This window comes from Oncorhynchus nerka, linkage group LG6 (assembly GCF_034236695.1).
Source record: "Oncorhynchus nerka isolate Pitt River linkage group LG6, Oner_Uvic_2.0, whole genome shotgun sequence".
Taxonomy (NCBI): domain Eukaryota; kingdom Metazoa; phylum Chordata; class Actinopteri; order Salmoniformes; family Salmonidae; genus Oncorhynchus; species Oncorhynchus nerka.
The window spans coordinates 12,785,162-12,809,460 of NC_088401.1; the positions used below are offsets into that span (position 1 = coordinate 12,785,162).

General features: G+C 44.0%; 1 protein-coding gene across 1 annotated transcript in view; it reads left to right on the plus strand.

Annotated features, from left to right (window-relative positions):
* The first annotated feature begins 7,174 nt into the window (after positions 1-7,174).
* Positions 7,175-24,299, plus strand: part of LOC115122491 (neuropilin and tolloid-like protein 1) — a 216,956-nt gene continuing 199,831 nt past the window's right edge. Inside the window, exons 1-4 of the mRNA XM_065019269.1 lie at positions 7,175-8,197; positions 8,849-8,902; positions 9,144-9,278; positions 10,662-10,910. Of these exons, the coding sequence (XP_064875341.1) occupies positions 8,170-8,197; positions 8,849-8,902; positions 9,144-9,278; positions 10,662-10,910 (466 nt within the window). The 5' untranslated portion in view covers positions 7,175-8,169. The remainder of the gene's footprint in view (positions 8,198-8,848; positions 8,903-9,143; positions 9,279-10,661; positions 10,911-24,299) is intronic.

Sequence of the window (24,299 nt, forward strand, 5' to 3'; positions counted from 1 at the left end):
CAACACAGTTAAATAGTCAGCACTAGCTGGCCTCCGTCCAGTACCCTACCCTGGTACTAGCTGGCCTCCGTCCAGCACCCTACCCTGGTACTAGCTGGCTACCACGCGATTCTCAACCCTGCACCAACGAGACTGCTGCCCTATCTACATAGTCATTGAACACTGTTCACTTTAATAACGTTTACATACTCTTTTACCCACTTTATACTGTATGTATATACTGTGTTCTAGTAATGGCTCATCCTATATAACTGCTGCTGTACACATCCGTCCATAATGTCTATACACACCATTAAATACATGTTCCAGACTTATATTCGTATATTTTATTTGAGACAGTGAGTGAGAGAGTGAGAAAGTGAGAGAGTGAGTGTGTGAGAGAGAGACAGAGACAGAGAGAGAGAGAGAGAGAGAGAGAGAGAGAGAAAGAAAGAGACAGAAAGAGAGAGCGAGATAGAGAGAGACAGAGAAAGAGTGAGAGAGAGAGAGAGAGAAAGAGTGAGAGAGAGAGAGAGAGAGAGAGAGAGAGAGAGAGAGAGAGGGGGAGAGAGAGAGAAAGGTGGAACAGACAGTATTTTATGTAAATATACAGTAACATACCTGAGCCTATCTACCGTATCCAGAACTAGCCATGGTCTCAAAATGACATCATCCTCTCTCTCTCTGCACCACCAGCCGTGGCATACAGTGTAGCTCATGCTAATCCAACCCACCCGGTAGAATGCTAACGAAGGTATTAGCATGCACACAGGGGGGCTAAGTCTGGGTCTGGATCCAATGGTGAGTGGGGAGGTGGCGCTGGCCTCTCCTCTGCAATGTGATCTATATCTGAAAATGGATATTGTCCGCCGGTTGCCAAGACTATTTTGAGCGCAAGCTGGCTGAGTGGCTAGTGAATGTCCCCCAAGTGGATGGACGGACGAACTCTCCGATCAGCCATGTCTTCAGGTGTGACAACGACTAAATACATCCTTGATCATATAGGGATCTCATCTAACGGAGGTGGTAAACCTGGTAGAGACCTGAGGATGTGTATTAGCTCCTTGAGGTAATGCCTAGGCTTGAGCTCAGCAGGTCTTGGGGCATACAGGACACCCAAGTTCAGGAAATTGCAATGGCACAGTACTAAAATGTCACTGAAAAATCATGGAGCTCTCTCTCCCTCACTATCAATTCAATTTCAATTTCAAGGGATTTAATGGTGTGGGAAACATAACATTGCCAAAGTAAGTGAAATAGATAATAAACAAAAGTGAAATTAACAATAAAAAAATGACGGTAAACATTACACTTATGAAAGCTCCAAAAGAATAAAGACATTTAAAATGTCATATTATGTCTATATACAGTGTTGTAATGATGTACAAAATGGAAAATGAATAGGTTGTATTTACAATGGTGTTTGTTCTTCACTGGTTGCCCTTTTCTTGTGGCAACGGGTCACAAATGTTTTATATTTTATTTTATTTCACCTTTATTTAACCAGGTAGGCCAGTTGAGAACACGTTCTCATTTACAAATTGCGACCTGGCCAAGATAAAGCAAAGCAGTGCGACAAAAAAAACACAGTTACACATGGGATCAACAAACGTACAGTCAATAACACAATAGAAAAATCTATGTGTGTAAATGTAGTAAGGTTAGGGAGGTAAGACACGATATAGGCCATAGAGGCGAAATTATTACAATTTAGCAATAGTGATATATGTGCAGATGATGAAGTGCAAGTAGAGATACTGGGTTGCAAAAGAGCAACAACAAAACATATTAACAATATGGGGATGAGGTAGATGGGTGTTACTATTTACAGATGAGCTGTGTACAGGTACAGTTACTCTGACAGGTGATGCTTAAAGTTAGAGAGGGAGATATAAGACTCCAGCTTCAGTGATTTTTGCAATTTGTTCCAGTCATTGGCAGCAAAGAACTGGAAGGCGGCCAAAGGAGGTGTTGGCTTTGGGGATGACCAGTGAAATACTGTATACCTGATGGAGCGCATGCTACGAGTGGGTGCTGCTATGGTGACCAGTGAGCTGAGATAAGGCGGGGCTTTACCTAGCAAAGACTTATAGATAACCTGGAGCCAGTGGGTATGGCGACGAATATGTAGCGAAGGCCAGCCAACGAAAGCATACAGGTCGCAGTGGTGGGTAGTATATGGGGCTTTGGTGACAAAATGGATGACAATGTGATAGACTACATGCAATTTGCTGAGTAGAGTGTTGGAGGCTATTTTGTAAATAACATCGCCAAAGTCAAGGATCGGTAGGATGGTCAGTTTTACAAGGGTATGAGTGAAGGATGAGTGAAGGAGGCTTTGTTGCGAAGTAGGAAGCCTATTCTAGATTTAATTTTGGATTGGAGATGTTTAATGTGAGTCTGAGAGGAGAGTTTACAGTCTCACCAGACACCTAGTTACTTGTAGTTGTCCACATATTCTAAGTCAGAACTGTCCAGAGTAGTGATGCTAGTCGGGCGGGTGGGGGTGGGCAGCAATCGGTTGAAGAGCATGCATTTAGTTTTACTAGCATTTAAAAGCAGTTGGAGGCCACAGAAGGAGTGTTGTATTGCATTGAAGCTCATTTTGAGGTTTGTTTGTGTCCAAAAAGGGCCAGATGTATACAGAATGGTGTCGTCTGCGTAGAGGTGGATCAGATAGTCACCAGCAGCAAGAGCGACATCGTTGATGTATACAGAGAAAAGAGATTTGAACCCTGTGGCACCCCCATTGAGACTGCCAACGGGCCCTCCGATTTGACACACTGAACTCTATCTGAGAAGTAGTTGGTGAACCTGACGAGGCAGTCATTTGAGAAACCAAGGCTATTGAGTCGGCCAATAGGAATGTGGTGATTGACAGAGTCGAAAGCCTTGACCAGGTCGATGAAGACGGCTGCACAGTACTGTATTTTATTGATGGCGGTAATGATATCGTTTAGGCCCTTGAGCGTGGCTGAACTGCACCAATGACCAGCTCTGGAACCAGATTGCATAGAGCAGAAGGTGCAGTGGGATTCAAAATGGTCGGTGATCTGTTTGTTAACTTGGCTTTCAAAGATATTAGAAAGGCAGGGCAGGATGGATATAGGTCTATAATAGTTTGGGTCTAGAGTGTCTCCCCTTTGAAGAGGGGGATGACTGTGGCAGCTTTCCATTCTTTGGAGATCTCAGACGATACGAAAAAAAGGTTGAACAGGCTAGTAATAGGGGTTGCAACAATTTGGGCAGATAATTTTAGAAAGAGTGGGTCCAGATTGTCTAGACCAGCTGATTTGTGGGGCTGATCGGCGTGGCTCCATGTCGGCCATAAAGGGTCCAGGCAAATTGGTAAAAGAGGTATTGTAGCCCAATAATTAGCTGGTGGACCTCTTTGGCTAGCCGGGAGATGGGCCTAGCTCAAGGTTAACTGGTGCTTTCTTCGGGACAGAGACATTAGCCAGGAGTAGCCACTCGGATTGCAGCTAGCTAGCTGTGATGATCCAGTGTTAAGGTTCAGAGCTTGCGGTAGGAATCCGGAGATGTGGTAAGGAAAAAGCAGTCCGATATGCTCTGGGTTGATATCGCGCTGTGCAGACTGGCAGGTATTGACCGAGCTGAGGCTGGCTGGTGTCCGAGTTAACGGTGAAGACCGCTAGCAGTGGCTAACTGACTACTAGCTAGTAGCTAGTTAGCTGGCTAGCTGCTGATCGGGGTTCCGGTTCTATAGTATACAAATTGCAGAATCGTACCACATTGGGTGAGGCGGGTTGCAAGAGAGTATATTAGGTCAGTAGATGGAAAGTGAGATTAAAATAAATACTAAATACAGTATATACGAAAAAACGAGGAAAACGCTATTTACACGGGACAGGACGGGACAAGACAATGAAGATCTGTGAAGTTATTTGGATTTTTACGAATTATCTTTGAAAGACAGGGTCCTGAAACAGGGAAGATTCTTTTTATGCTGAGATTATTTTATTTGGTGACTTTTACTTTTACTTGAGACGTTTTCTATTAAGGTATCTTTACTTCTACTCAAGTATGACAATTGGTAACTTTTTCCACCACTGGCCCTTCTTGCCTTGTCTCTCAGATCTTACACAGCTTTGTGGAAATGACCCGCTGAAATGACCCGCTGATGTTTAGGCCGAGGTTTGTATAGTTTTTTTGTGTGCTCTAGGGCAGTGGTTCCCAAACTTTTATAGTTCCGCACCCATGCAAACATTCAACCTCCAGCTACGTACCCCCTCTAACACCAGGGTCAGCTGTACCCCCTCTAACACCAGGGTCAGCTGTACCTCCTCTAACACCAGGGTCAGCTGTACCCCCTCTAACACCAGGGTCAGCTGTACCCCCTCTAACACCTGGGTCAGCTGTACCCCCTCTAACACCAGGGTCAGCTGTACCCCCTCTAACACCAGGGTCAGTTGTACCCCCTCTAACACCTGGGTCAGCTGTACCCCCTCTAACACCAGGGTCAGCTGTACCCCCTCTAACACCTGGGTCAGCTGTACCCCCTCTAACACCTGGGTCAGCTGTACCCCCTCTAACACCTGGGTCAGCTGTACCCCCTCTAACACCAGGGTCAGCTGTACCCCCTCTAACACCTGGGGCAGCGTACTCGCAAATGTTGATTTTTGCCATCATTGTAAGCCTGCCACACACACACACTATACGATACATTAATTAGGCATCAGAATGAATGTGAGTTTTTGTCACAACCCGGCTCGTGGGAAGTGACAAAGAGCTCTTACAGCACCAGGGCACAAAAAATAATATAATAATAATCAATCATTTTAGCAGTACTACCAGTAGAGCTGGTATGTGTCTCTATGGAAGCAGAACAACTTGTCGTCGACAGGTGCAGGTGTAGTACTGCTGGTAGTAGCAGTACTACCAGTAGAGCTGGTATGTGTCTCTATGGAAGCAGAACAACTTGTCGTCGACAGGTGCAGGTGTAGTACTGCTGGTAGTAGCAGTACTACCAGTAGAGCTGATATGTGTCTCTATGGAAGCAGAACAACTTGTCGTCGACAGGTGCAGGTGTAGTACTGCTGGTAGTAGCAGTACTACCAGTAGAGCTGGTATGTGTCTCTATGGAAGCAGAACAACTTGTCGTCGACAGGTGCAGGTGTAGTACTGCTGGTAGTAGCAGTACTACCAGTAGAGCTGGTATGTGTCTCTATGGATGCAGGCCTTACTTTTTTTCACCATTATTACATTTTTGAGCGAACGGAATGAGCAGCAGCTACGTTTGGCTACATACATACAGACGGTTAGTGGAATTCCCGCGAGAGAGTAGCGGTTAATGTGATGGGATTTTAATGATTTGATTAGGCTATCTCAATGGGCTGTTTGAAAATGTGAATCCCATTTTTATTTGGAGTATCCCCGACGGCATTGCTGGTGCTCCTAGGTTTTTGGAAATAGCCGCTCTAGGGCCTCAGTATCTAGATGGAATTTATATTTGTGATCCTGGCGACTGGACCTTTTTTTGTAATACCATTATTTTGTCTTACTGAGATTAACTGTCAGGGCCCAGGTCTGACAGAATCTGTGCAGAAGATCTAGGTGCTGCTGTAGGCCCTCCTTGGTTGGGGACAAAGGCACCAGATCATCAGCATTCTAGTAGGGTGAGGCCAGGCGCTGCAGACTGTTCTAGTGCCCTCGCCAATTCGGTGATATATATGTTGAAGAGGGTGGGGCTTAAACTGCATCCCTGTCTCACCCCCTGTGGAAATGTTTATTTTTTGCCTCACTCTCTCTCTCTTTCTATCTCCCCGTTTCTCTCAAAATGCAAAGAGTGGCGTAATGAAGACAAACCCAAGATGCTAAATTAAAATACAACTATTTTTATTCTACTGTCAGAGTACATTTTAAACAGCAGTCTTCCTCATACCCCTTCAGTTCATTTGTAGTTCAAACATCTCTAATAAAAAAATTACATTTGCACCACTGCATCAACACTTTCCTCACCTGAGACTAAATTAACGGAGCTAGCTAGCTAGCTCTCCTCTGTAACAGCTGATTCAAGATCAGTTATCCTTAGTTCTAAACGACAATGACTATCACCTAAACAACAAAACTGTTCTTAGACCAGTTAGTTGTATATCAATTGTGGGGGGGAAACAGAGGTTGAACGTGATGCTGTGGTGACAGGGCAAGTACACTCTTGTGCCATCTTGGCAGAGGACCGACTACAAGGATGCAGTGATGATGTAACCTATCAGCATGGCCTGAGCAGAATCTGTTGAGTCGGTTATTATAATGGATGAAACAGCATCACTGATATGTTATTCTGTCTGATTCAGTTCTCTGACCTTGCTCACTAAATTGTCCAGATCCAAGCTAGAGCAGAGACAACGGGCAACTTCAATGACCTCAGTTGAACTGCTGTTGTCATGCCATGCAGAGTTGAGTCGGGAGAGAGGATCAGGGGGAGAAGGCATTAATGCAGTTAATTGGAAAGGCAGTGAAGAGATGAGTATTGTTAATAGAAAACTGGTTTAATCAACAGCAAAATCGTGTGTGGAGAATGATCTTGTTTTAGCTCCATAAGCACTAGCGATGATTGATGTCATTAGGCTAGGCTACCGAAAGCACAGCAAGGAGATAAACAAGGCTTTATTCTCCCTGCAGACCACAGAAAAGTATGGAATGTTGCCATTTTTGTGGGGAAGATAAATATGTAGATGGATTTATAGCCCTACATACAATTTTCATGTGAGCTATTTTATTTATTATAAATACACTGGAAATACCCAGTAATGCTTAATGCTGATTAACTGCATAATCAGAGCCAGGATTTACCTATGAATGGAACATTATACAACAAAAAAATCGACATTTGGCCAAAACAGAAGATAAAAAACCAGTCATAGTGGATGTTCAGCTATTCCCGAATGAATTGAGCTGTGGTGTCTATATGCATCGCTACATTCTAATCCACCCGACCTCGCCATGTTGGCGGGAGGCAGATAGTCACTCAATCTATTCCATACGTCAGGTGTTTCTACCTGGAGTTGCTGATATAGTTTACGGTATCCTGACATCTATCTGCTCTCGCTTGTTTCTTCCATTTCCTCCCACAGGGTGCGTTTTTCTGTTCACCTTTTACATTTTCGCTCAGAGTGCCGCGGACTGAGGTGTTGGATTCTGCAGTCTCCTTGCAGAGAGAAAGAGCGAGCGCGTCTTAAAGAAACACCCACCACCTTCTCCCGGTAGTTTTTTTCTACTACTCCGTGGCGCTAACATCGGGGAAGTTAGATTATATTCGTGAAACAAAGTAGCCTAGTTTTCGTTTTCGTACTGTATTGTTTGCACGAGTGTGGTCCAATTGTAATGAAGGTGGTTTGTAAGCTTGCCCAGTTGTTAGAGGAACGAATAGATGACCCAACGGTTGGAGGAATGCGATAATGTGCATCAACTCTTTATTGGTGGGTGCAGAGAGAGAGAGAGAGGGCGAGCGTGAAAGAGCGAGCGTGAGAAACCAGCCAGTCGCCGGAGTAGACTGGAGGATGCTGTACAAACACTGCTCTACGAACACTCCTCGTAGCTTGAGGGAATAGATGAAGAAAGGATGAGATAAACACTATTTTTCACGTTGCGACTTTTGTTATCTAAGTTGATAGCCGGAGGCTTTACGCATCGTGGAACAGTGCAAACAGTTCGGAGAATGTGTTTAGGAGGATGGATGCCCACGCGCCACTAGGATTTTTTTGTTTCCAGGTAAAGGGATAGAAGAATAACAACTAAAGCTACCGTTTTTTCACCCTGAATCTGTTTCATCGGAAGATTGTAAAGGTGCAGCGATCAGGGAAGGCTGATGACGGACCTATTCATCCGGTCAGTGCAGCAGAAGCACCAAAAGGTTCTGGAACCATTTGGATGGAATTCGGGCAAATGTTTAGACTTTCTTTTGGTTTTATATGAAACTGGTGACTAGTAGTTGCGATTTTTCTCTCTCTGGAATTTTGATATTCTCATTCAATAAATTAGAACTGCGAGGAAGACATTTGCCAGGTTATCAATTGTATACATTTCTATTTTATTTTTGGGAAGGTGTAATGCTATTGCGGTTTGCTGTCCATTTTGCATCTACCTTAGATCTGAATCGTTTTCTCTTGAAGTATTCCTTTATCTAAATGGAATTAGTTGAGCCTAAAGCCCCCTGTGAAAGGTACAGACATGGTATATGGGCACAGCCTCCTTCACGGTAAGTCACTTCTATTGAACATAATACACTGCCTTGCGCCTTCCTCGAATACCTTCTTTTGTGGAGCTTAGGCTAGCCCAATATTCATGATTTTATGAGTTGACGTAGAATTCCGGTTGCATATAGCTGTCAATTCACGTATAGTGGGAGATGTGTAACGAATGTGATATTCATGCAACCATACCCCTTAACAATTTCTATGGCATCTACTGTACTATTAAAGCAGCATACGTTGGCTATTTTTCCATGGCATTACATGCAGATACATTATGGTACAGCCTGAAGTCTGCGGGTGAATAGGTTTTCACTGTGTTTGATGAATAGGACCTTAAAGCCTAGTTATGTGCTGCCCGGGTATGATCTATGGTACAGTGTAATAGGTGTGTATGTTTGGCTGTTCGTTCCACATCCAATTCTATTCAAAAAAGTTGAGAAACTTTGGAGTGTCAATTGTTTCCAAATTACATCTTTTGATTTAAAAACCAGTTTAAAAAAGGAAATGTAACATTCTAGCCATGCATGATAAATGCAATATTTGGAATTATTCAGAGTATTAGGTCATAGGCCTAGCCTACATCTATGTTGAATGAATGCAAATAAAGACATTTGTATTATTCACAAAACAAAATGAATGTGTTTATCTTGTTGCAGTTGTTGCAAGTCTACTCATACTTGGGTTGTCTGGGGCAACGAAGAAGGAAGCATGTAAGGCACTCTATCACTATCACTACTCTACTCTCTCTCTCTCTCTCTCTCTTTCTCTATTTCTCTCTCTCTCTCTCTTTCTCTATTTCTCTCTCTCTCTCTCTTTCTCTCTCTCTCTCTCTCTCTCTCTCTCTCTCTCTCTCTCTCTTTCTCTCTCTCTCTCTTTATGTTTCTCTCCATATTTCTCTCTATATTTCTATATATCTATATAATCAACTTCACTCTGCTATTGGGTTTTCAGTGAAGAACAATTCGGGAGTGAAGCCTGCAGGTCAATGTGGCACCTGGGTGAAGGAAGGAGACGGGGGACTGTTCACTTCTCCCAACTACCCCAGCAAATACCCCCCAGGAGTAGAGTGTGTTTACATCATTGAAGGTGAATAGTTGGCACAGTAACTAACTATTCTCAATGTAAAGCCATTTATGTCATTTGTTCAGATCAATAGGTGCCATCCTCTAAACAAATAGTGCATTTTTTCAGGAATAACGAATACAGAGTTTGGTCCCTTGATTTTGATAGCCTTTTAGCACTGAAATCAGACGCTGAAATAGTGTTTCAGGAACCTTAATCTTTATCATCTTAGATCCAGGCGAGAAATTTAAACCATCTGTCTGTTAAACTGCTCGTTTGTCTCCTTGAGTTCAGGGGTCAGTGAATATGGTTGGGCTGAAGTTGCTCTGTGGATGGATGTCTCTCCTCATGTTTCAGAGAGAGATCTGGACCAGCTGTTGAGGTGTGTTCATAGTAGAACTGATGGGATTGGCCAGTTCAGTTGCTGTGCTGTTGATGTTTGTCTGACGATGGTAATGAAATCAGACGGCGAGTTGCAATCTCAGGCGTTTAATTTAAGTTCCGGGAGGTTTATATTTGATTCATCAGTGGGGGAGATTAGGTTACGGCCCTGATGATATTAACTAAATGAATACACGAAAGAGCATTTCTATTGAGAGACTATTGCTGGACAGGAGGAACTATACTATAACTATATTATCTGGTTTGTACTAGACTGAACTGGATTTATAGATGTGGATGATGGTCCAGACTTTTAGCCTGTTCCACCATCCTGACCTGACCGAATGTAAGCTGGTGAGATCAGCATGGTGGAACGAGGCAACCAGACTTTACCCATACTGATAATTAGGATAGAAATAGAAGATGCTCGTTTGAAATACTTGGAACGTGTTTCACCGGTTCAAAAAAAACAATTTTTTTTTTTTTTTATCAGAGGTTGATCAGTGGTCACAAAAAAGTCACAACAGATTGTGTTTTATTAGTGGTTCATTCAGGTCACTCCAAGACGACATACAGTGTGTATCTATCTACATTGCAAAGCTAAATTATTCACATTGAATTAACACCCAAAGGGGCATTTACCGGAATAAATCTTAATGTCACACTACTTAATGTCGCTTCACGTGTTCGCCATGTGTTATATGCCTTATTTAACTAGCCAGTTAAAAACCATTTATTATTTACAATGACGGCCTACACCAGCCAAACCCAGACGACGCTGGGCCAAATGTGTGCCACCCTATGGGACTCCCAATCACTGCCAGTTAGGATACAACCTGGATTCGAACCAGGGTGTCTGTGGTGTCGCCACAAGCTCTGAGATGCAGTACCTTAGACCGCTGCGCTACTCAGGAGCCGCTGTGCCACTATAGGCCTACAGCATTATGTAATATAGCTAGATATAGGATAAACAGTATGAGCATTATATTCACTATCTGTGTTATCTATTCTCTCTGTCTCCTCCAGCTCCTCCCAGGCTGTGCATTCATCTGTTCTTTAATGAGAGGTATTCTATCGAGCCTTCATGGGAATGCAAATTTGACAACATTGAGGTGCGGGACGGCCCCTTTGGCTTCTCCCCAGTAATCGGACGCTACTGTGGCCAGACGATCCCTCCCTTCATCAGGAGCAGCGGACGATACCTCTGGGTAAAATTTGTTTCCGATGGCGAACTGGAGGCGATTGGATTTTCGGTGAATTACAACTTCACTGCAGGTAAGAATCAACACTAAGTATTCACACTACATGAGCAATCTCAACATGCCGAAAGGCAACAGAGTGATGGTGTTGACACGGCAACATTCAGGAGTTCAATTGGTTCACAGAAATGTCTAACAACAGTCTGTTCACACCCTCTCTACTAAACAACATCATATATTTCCTTAGCACACAACGTATGGTGCTATCAGCTCCTAGCCTCCAGCCATGTTGACAGGCAGACAGGCAGGCTAACGACATGTGTTGCTGTAGTAACATATATATAAAACTGACGGTGTGGAGATTTAGTCTGACAGCTTTCGATCAGAGTTCTCTAGTAACTGTGTTGTTTGCGGGGGTACTGGAGGGGGTAGCAGAGGGAAGGTGAATAAGCATGACAGGCTAATCTGTACTGTTGAATACTATCCTCCCAATTACCTCCCTCTGCGTGCCGCGAGAAGCCTTGACTTTGAGTCATCTTTTGGCTAGTTTCCCATTACCCGAGCAGCTCATGATTTATGACCACCTTGGTTTGATATCCACTCTGTTCTCCAATAGGCTGTATGGAGTGTACCCTCGGCTGGGTCATGGTTTAATAGCACTATCAGCTTTAGTGTGTGGTCGAGGGGTGATGGGAACGCTGCCCACAGCACCGTGATATGTAGGAGCATTTTTAACTTTGGATGTCATCTGCAGAATTATGCATTTAAATAGCATACCCCCCCCCCCCAAAGAAATGCTAACCTCCTCTAATATTGGTAATGGTGAGAGGTTAGCATTTTTTCGGGGGTATGATCTCTTTGTGCCTTTATAGCTTTCTCTCTCATCATTATTCATGATTCATTCATGATTATCCGTAATCCTGGTAGCATCCACATTCACAGTAGTCATTTTCATGCCACCCTTAAATCATTTCTGGGTTACGATTAAGTACCTTACTGTAATAGGGAGAAGAAAAAAAAACATTTTTCCTTAGGACTGTCTGAGACTGGTCTGAGTGGGGAAGGGAAAAATGAAAATGAGCTGTTATTGGCAGAGAGGTTTAGAACTCTCTTTCTTATTGGTCTATTAACTAATTTACCAATGGTGAAAGTCCCGCCCACGCGGAGCTGCTGATTAGAAGGTCCTGTGTAGATTGGATTTTCATCCACAAACTGTCAGGAAATAACACCGATCAAATGTTTTCACACTTTTACACTGTTGTTTTCATCAGCTGTTGTAACAATATGATATAAAACACAGATAAAACTGAATTTTGACTTTGCACGAATCTTTGATGTAGAAGTGTTCAGAAACATTATATTCTTATTTACAATAAAAGTGAATCCAAATTGACACAATACCATTATTTACCACTCATTTCTATTGGGCACAACATAATCTGAAACACAACCAAAACAAACAATGCATTCAACAAGTGTGTAGTCACAAGCTTGATGTCGTCTTTGCGTGCTATGAATATTAGTCCAAGCACTAAACTTTGGACTGCTTTAACTTCTTGCGTCGAGCCATCCCGGATCCGGTATCGTGACTACAGCCTCAAGCTCATTAGCATAACGCAACGTTAACTATTCATGAAGATCGCAAATGAAATGAATCTATTTGCTCTCAAGCTTAGCCTTTTGTTAACAACACTGTCATCACAGATTTTCAAAATATGCTTTTGAACCATAGCTAAACAAGCATTTGTGTAACAGTATTGACAGCCTAGCATAGGATTATGCCTGTCTTTCAGCATGCAACATTTTCACAAAAACCAGAAAAGGATTCAAATCAAATCATTTACCTTTGAAGAACTTCAGATGTTTTCAATGAGGAGACTCTCAGTTAGATAGCAAATGTTCTGTTTTTACAAAAAATATTATTTGTGTTGAAAAATCGTTCCGTTTTCTTCATCATTCTTCATCACGTTTGGGTAAGAAAAAAAACGAAAATTAAGTAATTAAAACGCGAACTTTTTTCCAAATTAACTCCATAATATCGACAGAAACATGGCAAACCGATGTTTAGAATCAATCCTCAAGGTGTTTTTCACATATCTATCGATGATAAAATCCTTCGTGGCAGTTGACTTTCTCTTCTGAAGAAATGGAACGCGCATGGACCTACAGATTACGCAATAATTTCGACACAGGACACCGGGCGGACACCAGGTAAATGTAGTCTCTTATGGTCAATCTTCCAATGATATGCCTACAAACACGTCACAATGCTGCAGACACCTTGGAGAAACGACACAAAGGGCAGGCTCATTCCTGGCGCATTGACAGCCATATAAGGAGACATTGGAACACAGCGCCTTCAGAATCTGGGGCATTTCCAGTATGAAACTTCATCTTGGTTTCGCCTGTTGCATTAGTTCTGGGGCACTCACAGATAATATCTTTGCAGTTTTGGAAAGGTCAGAGTTTTGTCTTTCCAAAGCTGTCAATTCCATGCATAGTCGAGCATCTTTTCGTGACAAAATATCTTGTTTAAAACGGGAACGTTTTTTATCCAAAAATTAAAAGAGCGCCCCCTATCTCGAAGAGGTTAATACACATATGGGTAAATTTGTCCAAACACTTCAGACTGGGGGGACTAGATACATAAAGTGGGTTCATTTCTAAACGGTAAAACAGAGATGTATGAAAATATCCTGAAATAAAAGGTGACATTCTGTACTGTCGACCTCATATGAAACTTCTGATTTCAAATCCAAAATGCTGGAGTAGAGAGCCAAATTAAAAGTTGTAGCTTCACTGTCCAAATAAATAGGTAGAGGAGTGTGCCTCTTTTTTACCACACGCAATGCTTTCCCATAGACCCAAATACATTGACCTTTCATCCTAAATCAATTGATTAGACTTGATATAATGGGGTGAAGAAGTGATCAGATTGCTGTTCTGTACGTTAAAGGTCATTCTATGTCATGAAGAAAGATGGGAAACGATGGGTGAAGATGGGGGAGGGGGGGGGGGATTGGTGTAGTCCAGTTAGAGTCAGGTTGATGGAGTGCATGTGTTTTCCTATATGTCTCCATAGAATGTTGGGGTTATCTTTGAAAAACTGCTGTTTGCTGGTGGAGCCTGTTCTCAGATTCCTGAGTGAGAGAAGGGGAAAAAACACATCTCCCTCTGTCTTGATAAGAAATAGCTGTGGCATATGATTAGCATAATTAAAGAAGATAAAAGTCTTGGATTCACTCGACTTGATGCTCCAAAATCTGGCTGTGCGGAGAGAGAGGCTCACATCTGCCTCTGCTTGGCTAATGCTGCTAGCACATGCTAATTCACACTGGGCTATTCAAGATGAATGAAAAGCAAGGGGAGAGGAGGAGGAGGAGAGAAAGAGAGAGAGAGAAAGATTCTACACCTTTCCCTCACCTTATCTTCTCCCTCGCTTTTCATTCATCTGAAGTGTCCTATCTGAGGAGGGGGGAGAAGGAGGAGAGGCGAGGGAAAGAGAACGTAAGTAAAAATGTGATGAAGAACAGGTTTTTTCATTCACCGTGTCATCCCGTGTCATCCCGTGTTACCCCATGTCATCCCGTGTCATCCCGTGTCATCCCGTGTCATCCCGTGTTACCCCATGTTATCCCGTGTCATCCCGTGTCATCCCGTGTTACCCCATGTTATCCCGTGTTATCCCGTGTTATCCCGTTTCATCCCGTGTCATCCCGTGTCATCCCGTGTCAACCCGTGTTATCCCGTGTCATCCCGTGTCATCCCGTGTTACCCCATGTTATCCCGTGTCATCCCGTGTTATCCCGTTTCATCCCGTGTCAACCCGTGTTACCCCGTGTCATCCCGTGTCATACCGTGTCATCCCGTCCCACCTGGAGATGAAAGACATCACAGTCTTTATGAGATCAGCCTTCAGGTTCACATGATTCCATCCTTCGTACTGTACAGAAGAGTACTAGGACTGGATGGAACTTGACAGGAAATATCACTATTGACTATTGTAATCTAATGTAACAGAAATTAGTCATAGTAGTTTCTGGCTTTTGGGGTAGATTTGAACTCTTTACACTTGTATCCATTATTTATACAGGTGATGCCATAACAATTGAATGTAGAAAAGCATGTTTTGGGAGTTTACAGAAATTCTACAGTGATACCTTTAACACCGATCCAGCAACTGGTTAGAACCCTTTCCTGCAGTCAAATGACTGGTGGCCTCATCAGTGGGATGTTATTCATATTTTTCATAATTGTATAATTAAGCAATAAGGAATGAGGGTGTATGGTTTATGGCCAATATACCACGGCTAAGGGCTGTTCTTTATGCACGACGCATCGAGGAGTGCCTGGACACAGCCCTTAGCCGTGGTATATTGGTCATATACCACAAACCCCAGAGGTGCCTTATTGCTATTATAAAACGGGTTACCAACATAATTAGAGCATTAAAAATAAATGTTTTGTCATACCCGTGGCATACGGTCTGATTATACCACTTCTGTCAGCCAATCAGCATTCAGGGTTCGAACCACCCAGTTTATAACAAACTTTTTCTTTTTACAGCTGAAAATCAGATGTTTCTATGTCAAACGACTTTGTTATATTTCAGTCTTCTATGATGTATTTAAAGTGTAATCTTAGGATGCAAACTCAAAATATAAGACATTCTAACTCTATATCTGACATGCTCTCTTTTTTTATGCCCATAACTTTGCATGTGAGGTGTATACTTTTGTTTCAAAGTAGATTTGGCTATCAAGAAACGCTCTGTGTGACCCTGATTTAGCCCACAACCGAAAAAGGTTTTAAGTGAGGTGAGGAGACTAAACTGATGTAGCGTGTCTGGAATCCTGTGGTTCTGTTGTACTCAAGGTGCTAAACTAAATGTGCAGGTACAGCTGCACACTCACTGTCATTCCATTCCAATCACACTGTCAAGTGCATCATCAGCAGGATATGCTGTCTGAATTATAACTATCAAAGGAGTTAGGGAATAGTTTGTCTGAACAGCTATGGTCCTGTATGGTTCAGTTGGTAAAGCATGGTAGAGCATGGTGCTTGAAACACCACGATTGTAGGTTTGATTCTTTGTAAAATGGATGCGCGCATGACTGTAAGTCACATTGGATTAACACGTCTGCTAAATTGTATATATTACTATGTATTTATTATATATATTACTATGTATTTATTGTATATATTACTATATATTTATTGTATATATTACTATGTATTTATTGTATATATTACTATATATTACTATGTATTTATTGTTATCGTCGGTTAAGTGGAAGATTAACACATATTGAAAATAAAAGTGTGGCTAAGACAGTGCTGTATTAACGTCTTATAGGCTACAGTTTGACAATCAAGTCAGCAATTCGAGTATTTGGGACTATAAGGTTATATCTGTATTTTTGTCGAAATGTAGTTATTGACATAGCCTTGTTCTGTTGAATGTTCTCTACCTATATAAACTAAGCCAAAAAAAGAAATGTCCTCTCACTGTCAACTGCGTTTATTTTCAGCAAACTTAACATGTGTAAATATTTGTATGAACATTACAAGATTCAACAACTGAGACATAAACTGAACAAGTTCCACAGACATGTGACTTAACATAAATTGAATAATGTGTCTCTGAACAAAGGGGGGGTCAAAATCAAAAGTAACAGTCAGTATCTGGTGTGGCCACCAGCTGCATTAAGTACTGCAGTGCATCTCCTCCTCATGGACTGCACCAGATTTGCCAGTTCTTGCTGTGAGATGTTACCCCACTCTTACACCAAGGCACCTGCAAGATCCCGGACATTTCTGGGGGGAACGTCCCTAGCCCTCACTCTCCGATCCAACAGGTGCCAGACGTGCTCAATGGGATTGAGATGTGGGCTCTATGCTGGCCATGGCAAAACACTGACATTCCTGTCTTGAAGGAAATCACACACAGATCGAGCAGTATGGCTGGTGGCATTGTGATGCTGGAGGGTCATGTCAGGATGAGCCTGCAGGAAGGGTACCACATGAGGGAGGAGGATGTCCTCCCTGTAACGCACAGCGTTGAGATTGCCTGCAATGACAAGAAGCTCAGTGCGATTATGCTATGACACACCACCCCAGACCATGACAGACCCTCCACCTCCAAATCGATCGCGCTCCAGAGTACAGGCCTCGATGTAGCGCTCATTCCTTCGACGATAAACTCAAATCCGACCATCACCCCGAGTGAGACAAAACCACCTCGTCAGTGAAGAGCACTTTTTGCCAGTCCTGTCTGGTCCAGTGACGGTGAGTTTATGCCCATAGGCGATGTTGTTGCCGGTGATGTCTGGTGAGGACCTGCCTTACAACAGGCCTACAAGCCCTCAGTCCAGCCTCTCTCAGCCTATTTCAGACAGTCTGAGCACTGATGGAGGGATTGTGCGTTCCTGGTGTAACTCGCAGTTGTTGTTGCCGTCCTGTACCTGTCCCGCAGGTGTGATGTTCGGATGTATCGATTCTGTGCAGGTGTTGTTACACGTGGTCTGCCACTGTGAGGACGATCAGCTGTCCATCCTCGCATCTCCGTCCTCGCGTCTCCCTGTAGCGCTGTCATAGGCGTCTCACAGTACGGACATTGCAATTTATTACCATGGCCACATCTGCAGTCCTCATGCCTCCTTGCAGCATGCCTAAGGCACATTCACACAGATGAGCAGGGATCAGGGCATGTTTCTTTTGGTGTTTTTCAGAGTCTGTAGAAAGGCCTCTTTAGTGTCCTAAGTTTTCATAACTGTGACGTTAATTGCCTACCGTCTGTAAGCTTGTGTTTGTGTCTTAATGACCAGTCCACAGGTTTATGGTTCATTGAACAAGCATGGGAAACAAGCATGGATATTTAGGAATTCTCTTTGAAAGACAGGGTCCTGAAAAAGGGACGTTTCTTTTTTTGCCGATAAATTCCCCGGTTCTTGTTGTTAATTCCAACATATACAAGATAAAAATCGCTGTCACCATTCAAACCACTGAGGGTTTGGAACTTTAAAGCCAATTATCTCAGAATAATATTTTTGCAGAAAGAACCTTGTAGTCCCAAGTTCTCAAAATATCTCTGCATGTTCTCTACAAATATCTCTATATTTAAGATATTTAATCTGCTCTGTAGCCAGGGAACACGTCTGTTATTTCTCCCAAGGACGACGTGCGGCTACCCTGTATGCCTGTCTGAAATACAGCCACAACTCCCCATACCATAACCCTCATAATTCCTCATCCTATTCTGTTCAGGCAGTGCTGCGGTCACCCACACCTGCACCCAATATTTTCCGCTCTGAAAGATGACCGTCACGATCTGGCCGTGCTCCCTGACCTTAGACATAGCTCTAATTCTAGATTGAGAATACACATATGTAATATACTTTGCTTGCCGGGTTTTGTCCTTTCTAGCATGGTTATCTGTAGTGTTAGATTCTGGGTTAAACATGGAACATTGTTATAATCAGAAGTGAATGGTTATCTGTAGTGTTAGATTCTGGGTTAAACATGGAACATTGTTATACTCAGAAGTGAATGGTTATCTGTAGTGTTAGATTCTGGGTTAAACATGGAACATTGTTATAATCAGAAGTGAATGGCTATCTGTAGGAGCCAGATGGGTTTGGAATGTGTAGGGGAGACGGGTGGAGAACTTCGAAAATTAAAATGTCACTGAGGGATAGAGGATAATGTATAACGTTTTCATCATGTCAGGATATGTTATCGTTAGCCATCAGGGATCCTCTGGGAGGAGAAGAGACACAGTCTGGTATCAATCACCATGACAGCCTTGAGTTGGGGAGGAGTGAGCACTTTGGGGTAGAGGTCAGGTCAGATGAAGTGAGGAAGAACAGATCTCACGATAAGGTTCTGTCAAGCAACAGAGATGCATTGGCTGTTCAGATGTGGAGGAGGAGACTCCGCCTAGGAGAAAGGGTTAAATATCAGTGCTTGTACAGATGTGGAGGAGGAGACTCCGCCTAGGAGAAAGGGTTAAATATCAGTGCTTGTACAGATGTGGAGGAGGAGACTCAGCCTAGGAGAAAGGGTTAAATATCAGTGCTTGTACAGATGTGGAGGAGGAGACTCCGCCTAGGAGAAAGGGTTAAATATCAGTGCTTGTACAGATGTGGAGGAGGAGACTCAGCCTAGGAGAAAGGGTTAAATATCAGTGCTTGTACAGATGTGGAGGAGGAGACTCAGCCTAGGAGAAAGGGTTAAATATCAGTGCTTGTACAGATGTGGAGGAGGAGACTCCGCCTAGGAGAAAGGGTTAAATATCAGTGCTTGTACAGATGTGGAGGAGGAGACTCAGCCTAGGAGAAAGGGTTAAATATCAGTGCTTGTACAGATGTGGAGGAGGAGACTCCGCCTAGGAGAAAGGGTTAAATATCAGTGCTTGTGTCAAATGTCGTTGTCTGAATGCAGCTGTATCGACCCTTTGTGAAGAATTCAACTTTGTTAAGCTTTTCTAGTGTCCGTTGAGTTATTTACTCTGAGAGTTAGAACCTAACAGTAGTGTATGATGAGAAACTTTGGTTTGGACCATGTTCTGAATTGTAATAGGGAAGTAGGAATGTCTCTCTTTATCTCTGGGGCACTGCAGTAAGGATGTTTACCCTCCACTCTAACCTTACAGTGTCTGCTGATCAGTAATATGAAAAAGCACTTGACACAGGAAGTAAAACTAAATGCAATCCAGAAGGGGCTGGCCTGAATGTGTGTGTGTGTGTGTGTGTGTGTGTGTGTGTGTGTGTGTGTGTGTGTGTGTGTGTGTGTGTGTGTGTGTGCGTCAGCATACATTTGTGTCTACCTCACACCCCTTCCAGTAAAACCATTACTTATCTTTCCTCACACACTTCCACCCTCTCACCCTTCCCCCCTCACACACTTCCCCCCTCACTATTCCCCCCTCACACACTTCCCCCTCACACACCTCCCCCTCACACACTTCCACCCTCACACACCTCTTCCTCACACACTTCTGCCTCACACACTTCCCTCTCACCCTTCCCCTTACACCCCTCCCCTCACACACTTCCCCCTCACACACCTCCTCCTCCTCACACACTTCCCCCCTCACACACTTCCACCCTCACACACCTCCTCCTCACACACTTCCCCCTCACACACTTCCACCCTCACACACTTCCCCCTCACACACTTCCCCCTCACACAATTCCCCTCACACACCTCCCCTCACACACTTCCCCTCACACCCCTCCCCTCACATGATTCCCCCTCACACACTTCCCCCTCACACACCTCCTCCTCACAGATTGACTGACCTTTATGTCTTAAAGTAATGATGGACTGTCGTTTCTCTTTGCTTATGTGAGGTTTTCTTGCCATAATATGGTCTTGGTCTTGTAACCAAATAGTGATGTCTTCTGTACACCAACCCTACCTTGTCACAACACAACCGATTAGAAAGAGTGTGCGAAGCTGTCATCAAGACCAAGGGTGGCTACTTTGAAGAATCTCAAATATATATTGTTTCGTTTTACACCTTTTTTTTGGTTACTACATGATTCCGTGAAAAACCCTGGAACGAATAAGTGTGTGCAAACTTTTGGCTGGTACTGTATGCTTGATTAAGTGTGAATGATTTCATAGCAAATGTCTCGAAGTTAGCTGCTTAGGTGAAACATATCACTCTATGTCCTATAGTTGATATATGGTTGGGCTATCTGCCCCTTCTTGAAATGCATGGTCAACTTTATACTGTAACCTCGCACTATCATCATTTCCAACCTCATCTCCAGCTCTTCGGTGGGAACAGAGTGTTTTCTGATGCTAGGTCAGGCCAACTTCATCTCCAGCTCTTCGGTGGGAACAGAGTGTTTTCTGATGCTAGGTCAGGCCAACTTCATCTTCAGCTCTTCGGTGGGAACGGAGTGTTTTCTGATGCTAGGTCAGGCCAACTTCATCTTCAGCTCTTCGGTGGGAACGTAGTGTTTTCTGATGCTAGGTCAGGCCAACTTCATCTTCAGCTCTTCGGTGGGAACGTAGTGTTTTCTGATGCTAGGTCAGGCCAACTTCATCTTCAGCTCTTCGGTGGGAACGGAGTGTTTTCTGATGCTAGGTCAGGCCAACTTCATCTTCAGCTCTTCGGTGGGAACGTAGTGTTTTCTGATGCTAGGTCAGGCCAACTTCATCTTCAGCTCTTCGGTGGGAACGGAGTGTTTTCTGATGCTAGGAGGTCAGGCCATGACTAATAAATCCAATATCTAGATGAGATTTTGATTGATCCTAGGCACTTACACCCCCCCCCACCTCATTATAAGTGGACTGGGAATCATTTGGATTCAAATCAGTCCATTGACGTTGGAGATTAGAGCTGGAATAGAATGGACCCCATCGTCCAGGAGGCAACTCCATGAGATTGGATTTAGATGGATTCAAACTGGAAAATTGGAATTTGAACCAGCGCAAACGACCCTCAGCACTCCTTGGAGAAGCTACACTTCACAGCCAGTTTCACTGGATAAGTGGTAAGGAAAAGTTCACTTTCCACTCTCAGTTTCAGGACTTTCTATCGTCACTGAATAAAAACAAAACACTTTATTTACTTGATATTTAAATTGTTGGAACTGGACATTTTTTTATTTCTATATATATTTTCGACTTATTTTTTTCTAATAAAGCTACTAAGAGTGTGCAGTAGCAATTGAAAACATGACAGAGGACGAGAGGGATAATCACTCATGACTTTTTTTTTACTTTGTGAAGCGAGCGAGTGCACTTGCACCCCATTTAATTTGAAAGATGAAGAATGAACGGCACCCCCAGAGTCTAGCTAAAGTAACGGCAGGCGAGGCGAGGCAGCAGGAGAGGCACGAGGGAGGGTGAGAGGTGAAGAGAAGAGAGGCAGGACAAGACTGGCGCTCTACTCTTGAGACTGACGCTCTAGTCTCTTCCTACCAGCAGAGAGGATATATGAAGACAGGAGAGGAGAGGAGAAGAGGGGAGGGGGAGGAGAGGAGAGGAGAGGAGAGGAGGGGAGGGAAGAGGAGGAGAGGAGAGGGGAGGGGGGGAGGAGAGGAGGGGAGGGGAGGGGACAAGGGGATGTTTTATTTGTTTGTCCCTTCTGTTGGATAAGGGACAAAGTAGAGTGCAAAAACAGAGATAAATCTGGCGTTATTGCATCTCTCTCGGCTTTAGTGATGATGTGGACCTAGTCCCTGAGATCTTTGCAAAAAAGACACTGAGAATGTAGCCCACAACTGACGCACTGAGACTTTAATTTATTTTGTAGGCCCCAAGACTCTGCAGGGTGCCTGACTTACAGAGGAACACATTAAAACATGGATCAAATGAACAAGTGGAGAGAGAGAGAGAGAGAGAGAAATAAACACCTACCTGGAGATGACAGCAATCCTTCCCCCATATACCCCCCCTAGGCACAACTAAAACAACATAACCAACATAAACGGGTCACAACTCCTGCAGCTCTGTCGACTGCTGGGTATGTACATAATCAATGGTAGGCTTCGAGGGGACTCCTACGGTAGGTACACCTATACCTCATCTCTTGGCAGTAGTACTGTAGACTACTTTATCACTGACCTCAACCCAGAGTCTCTCAGAACGTTCACAGTCAGCCCACTGACACCCCTATCAGATCACAGCATAATCTCATGAACAGAGCAATAGTCAATCATGAAGCATCAAAGCCAAATAAACTGAATAATTTTAAGAAATGCTATCGATGGAAGGAAAATAATGTGGAAATCTATGAAAAAACAATTAGACAACAACAAATTCAATTACTTATAGACGACTTCCTGGACAAAAATGTTCCACTGTACTAGTGGTGTAAACTTGGCAGAAAACCTAAACAGTATATTTGACCTCTCAGCTTCCCTGTCAAATCTAAAAATGTCAAGTAGACAACCTAAGAAAACAAACAACAATGACAAATGGTTTGATGAAGAATGCAAAAACATAAGAAAAAAATTGAGAAACCTATCCAACCAAAAACATTTTAGTGAATCACTAAAACAATACAGAAATACTGTCACGCCTTGATCTGTTTCACCTGTCTTTGTGCTTGTCTCCTTGTCTTGTTTTCCCCTCTGTTCCTGTCTCTTGATTGTTCCCGTTTTTCCTGGATTTGACCTTTTCTGCCCACCCTGACCCTGAGGCTGCCTGCCGTCCTGTACCTTATCCCCACTACTCTGGATTACCGACCTCTGCCTGACCCTGAGCCTGCCTGCCGTCCTGTACCTTATCCCCACTACTCTGGATTACCGACCTCTGCCTGACCTGAGCCTGCCTGCCATCCTGTACCTTGGCCCCACTACTCTGGATTACCAACCTCTGCCTGACCTGACCCTGAACTTGCCTGCCATCCTGTACCTTGGCCCCACTACTCTGGATTACCGACCTCTGCCTGACCTGACCCTGAATTTGCCTGCCATCCTGTACCTTGGCCCCACTACTCTGGATTACCGACCTCTGCCTGACCTGAGCCTGCCTGCCATCCTGTACCTTGGCCCCACTACTCTGGATTACCGACCTCTGCCTGACCTGAGCCTGCCTGCCATCCTGTACCTTGGCCCCACTACTCTGGATTACCGACCTCTGCCTGACCTGACCCTGAACTTGCCTGCCATCCTGTACCTTGGCCCCACTACTCTGGATTACCGACCTCTGCCTGACCTGACCCTGAACTTGCCTGCCATCCTGCACCTTGGCCCCACTACTCTGGATTATCGACCCCTGCCTGCCTTGACCTGTCGTTTACCTGCCCCTGTTGCTGTAATAAACATTGTTACTTCGACACAGTCTGCATTTGGATCTTACCTGAAACCTGATAGTACAAACTGGCCATGACTGACCCAGCAGACTTGGACCAGCTCCGCAACGCCATCTCCTCCCAAGGGGCACGAGGAGTTGCTTCACGGTCTGATGGAAGGGTTCCAGGCCGTGGCCGAACGGCACAACCTAGCATTGGACACATTGCGGTAGCAATTCCGTGGGTTGTCTACAAGGCAGACTCCCACGACGGTAAACTCCCAGACCCTCCGTAAGCCAGCTGGTAGCAGCACCATCATCCCGGTTTCCATGGAAACCCGCTTACCTAATCCGGAGCGCTTTGAAGGAGACTCGGGCACCTGTCGGGTGTTTCTTGCTCAGTGTTCCCTCGTCATGGGAACAGCCTTCCTCCTTCCCCTCGGACCGTTCTAAGACCTCATCACGCTGATGTCTGCGAGGGCCTCCGCCTGGGCTACGGCCATTTGGGACCAACAGTCGGCCGTACACTTCTTCCGTGGCCTCCAACTGCTCTTAAACGCTACTAAAACCAAATGCATGCTTTTCAACCATTCACTGCCCGCACCCGCCCGCCCGACTAGCATCACTACCCTGGATGGTTCTGAACTAGAATATGTGGACAACTACAAATACCTAGGTGTCTGGCTAGACTGTAAACTCTCCTTCCAGACAC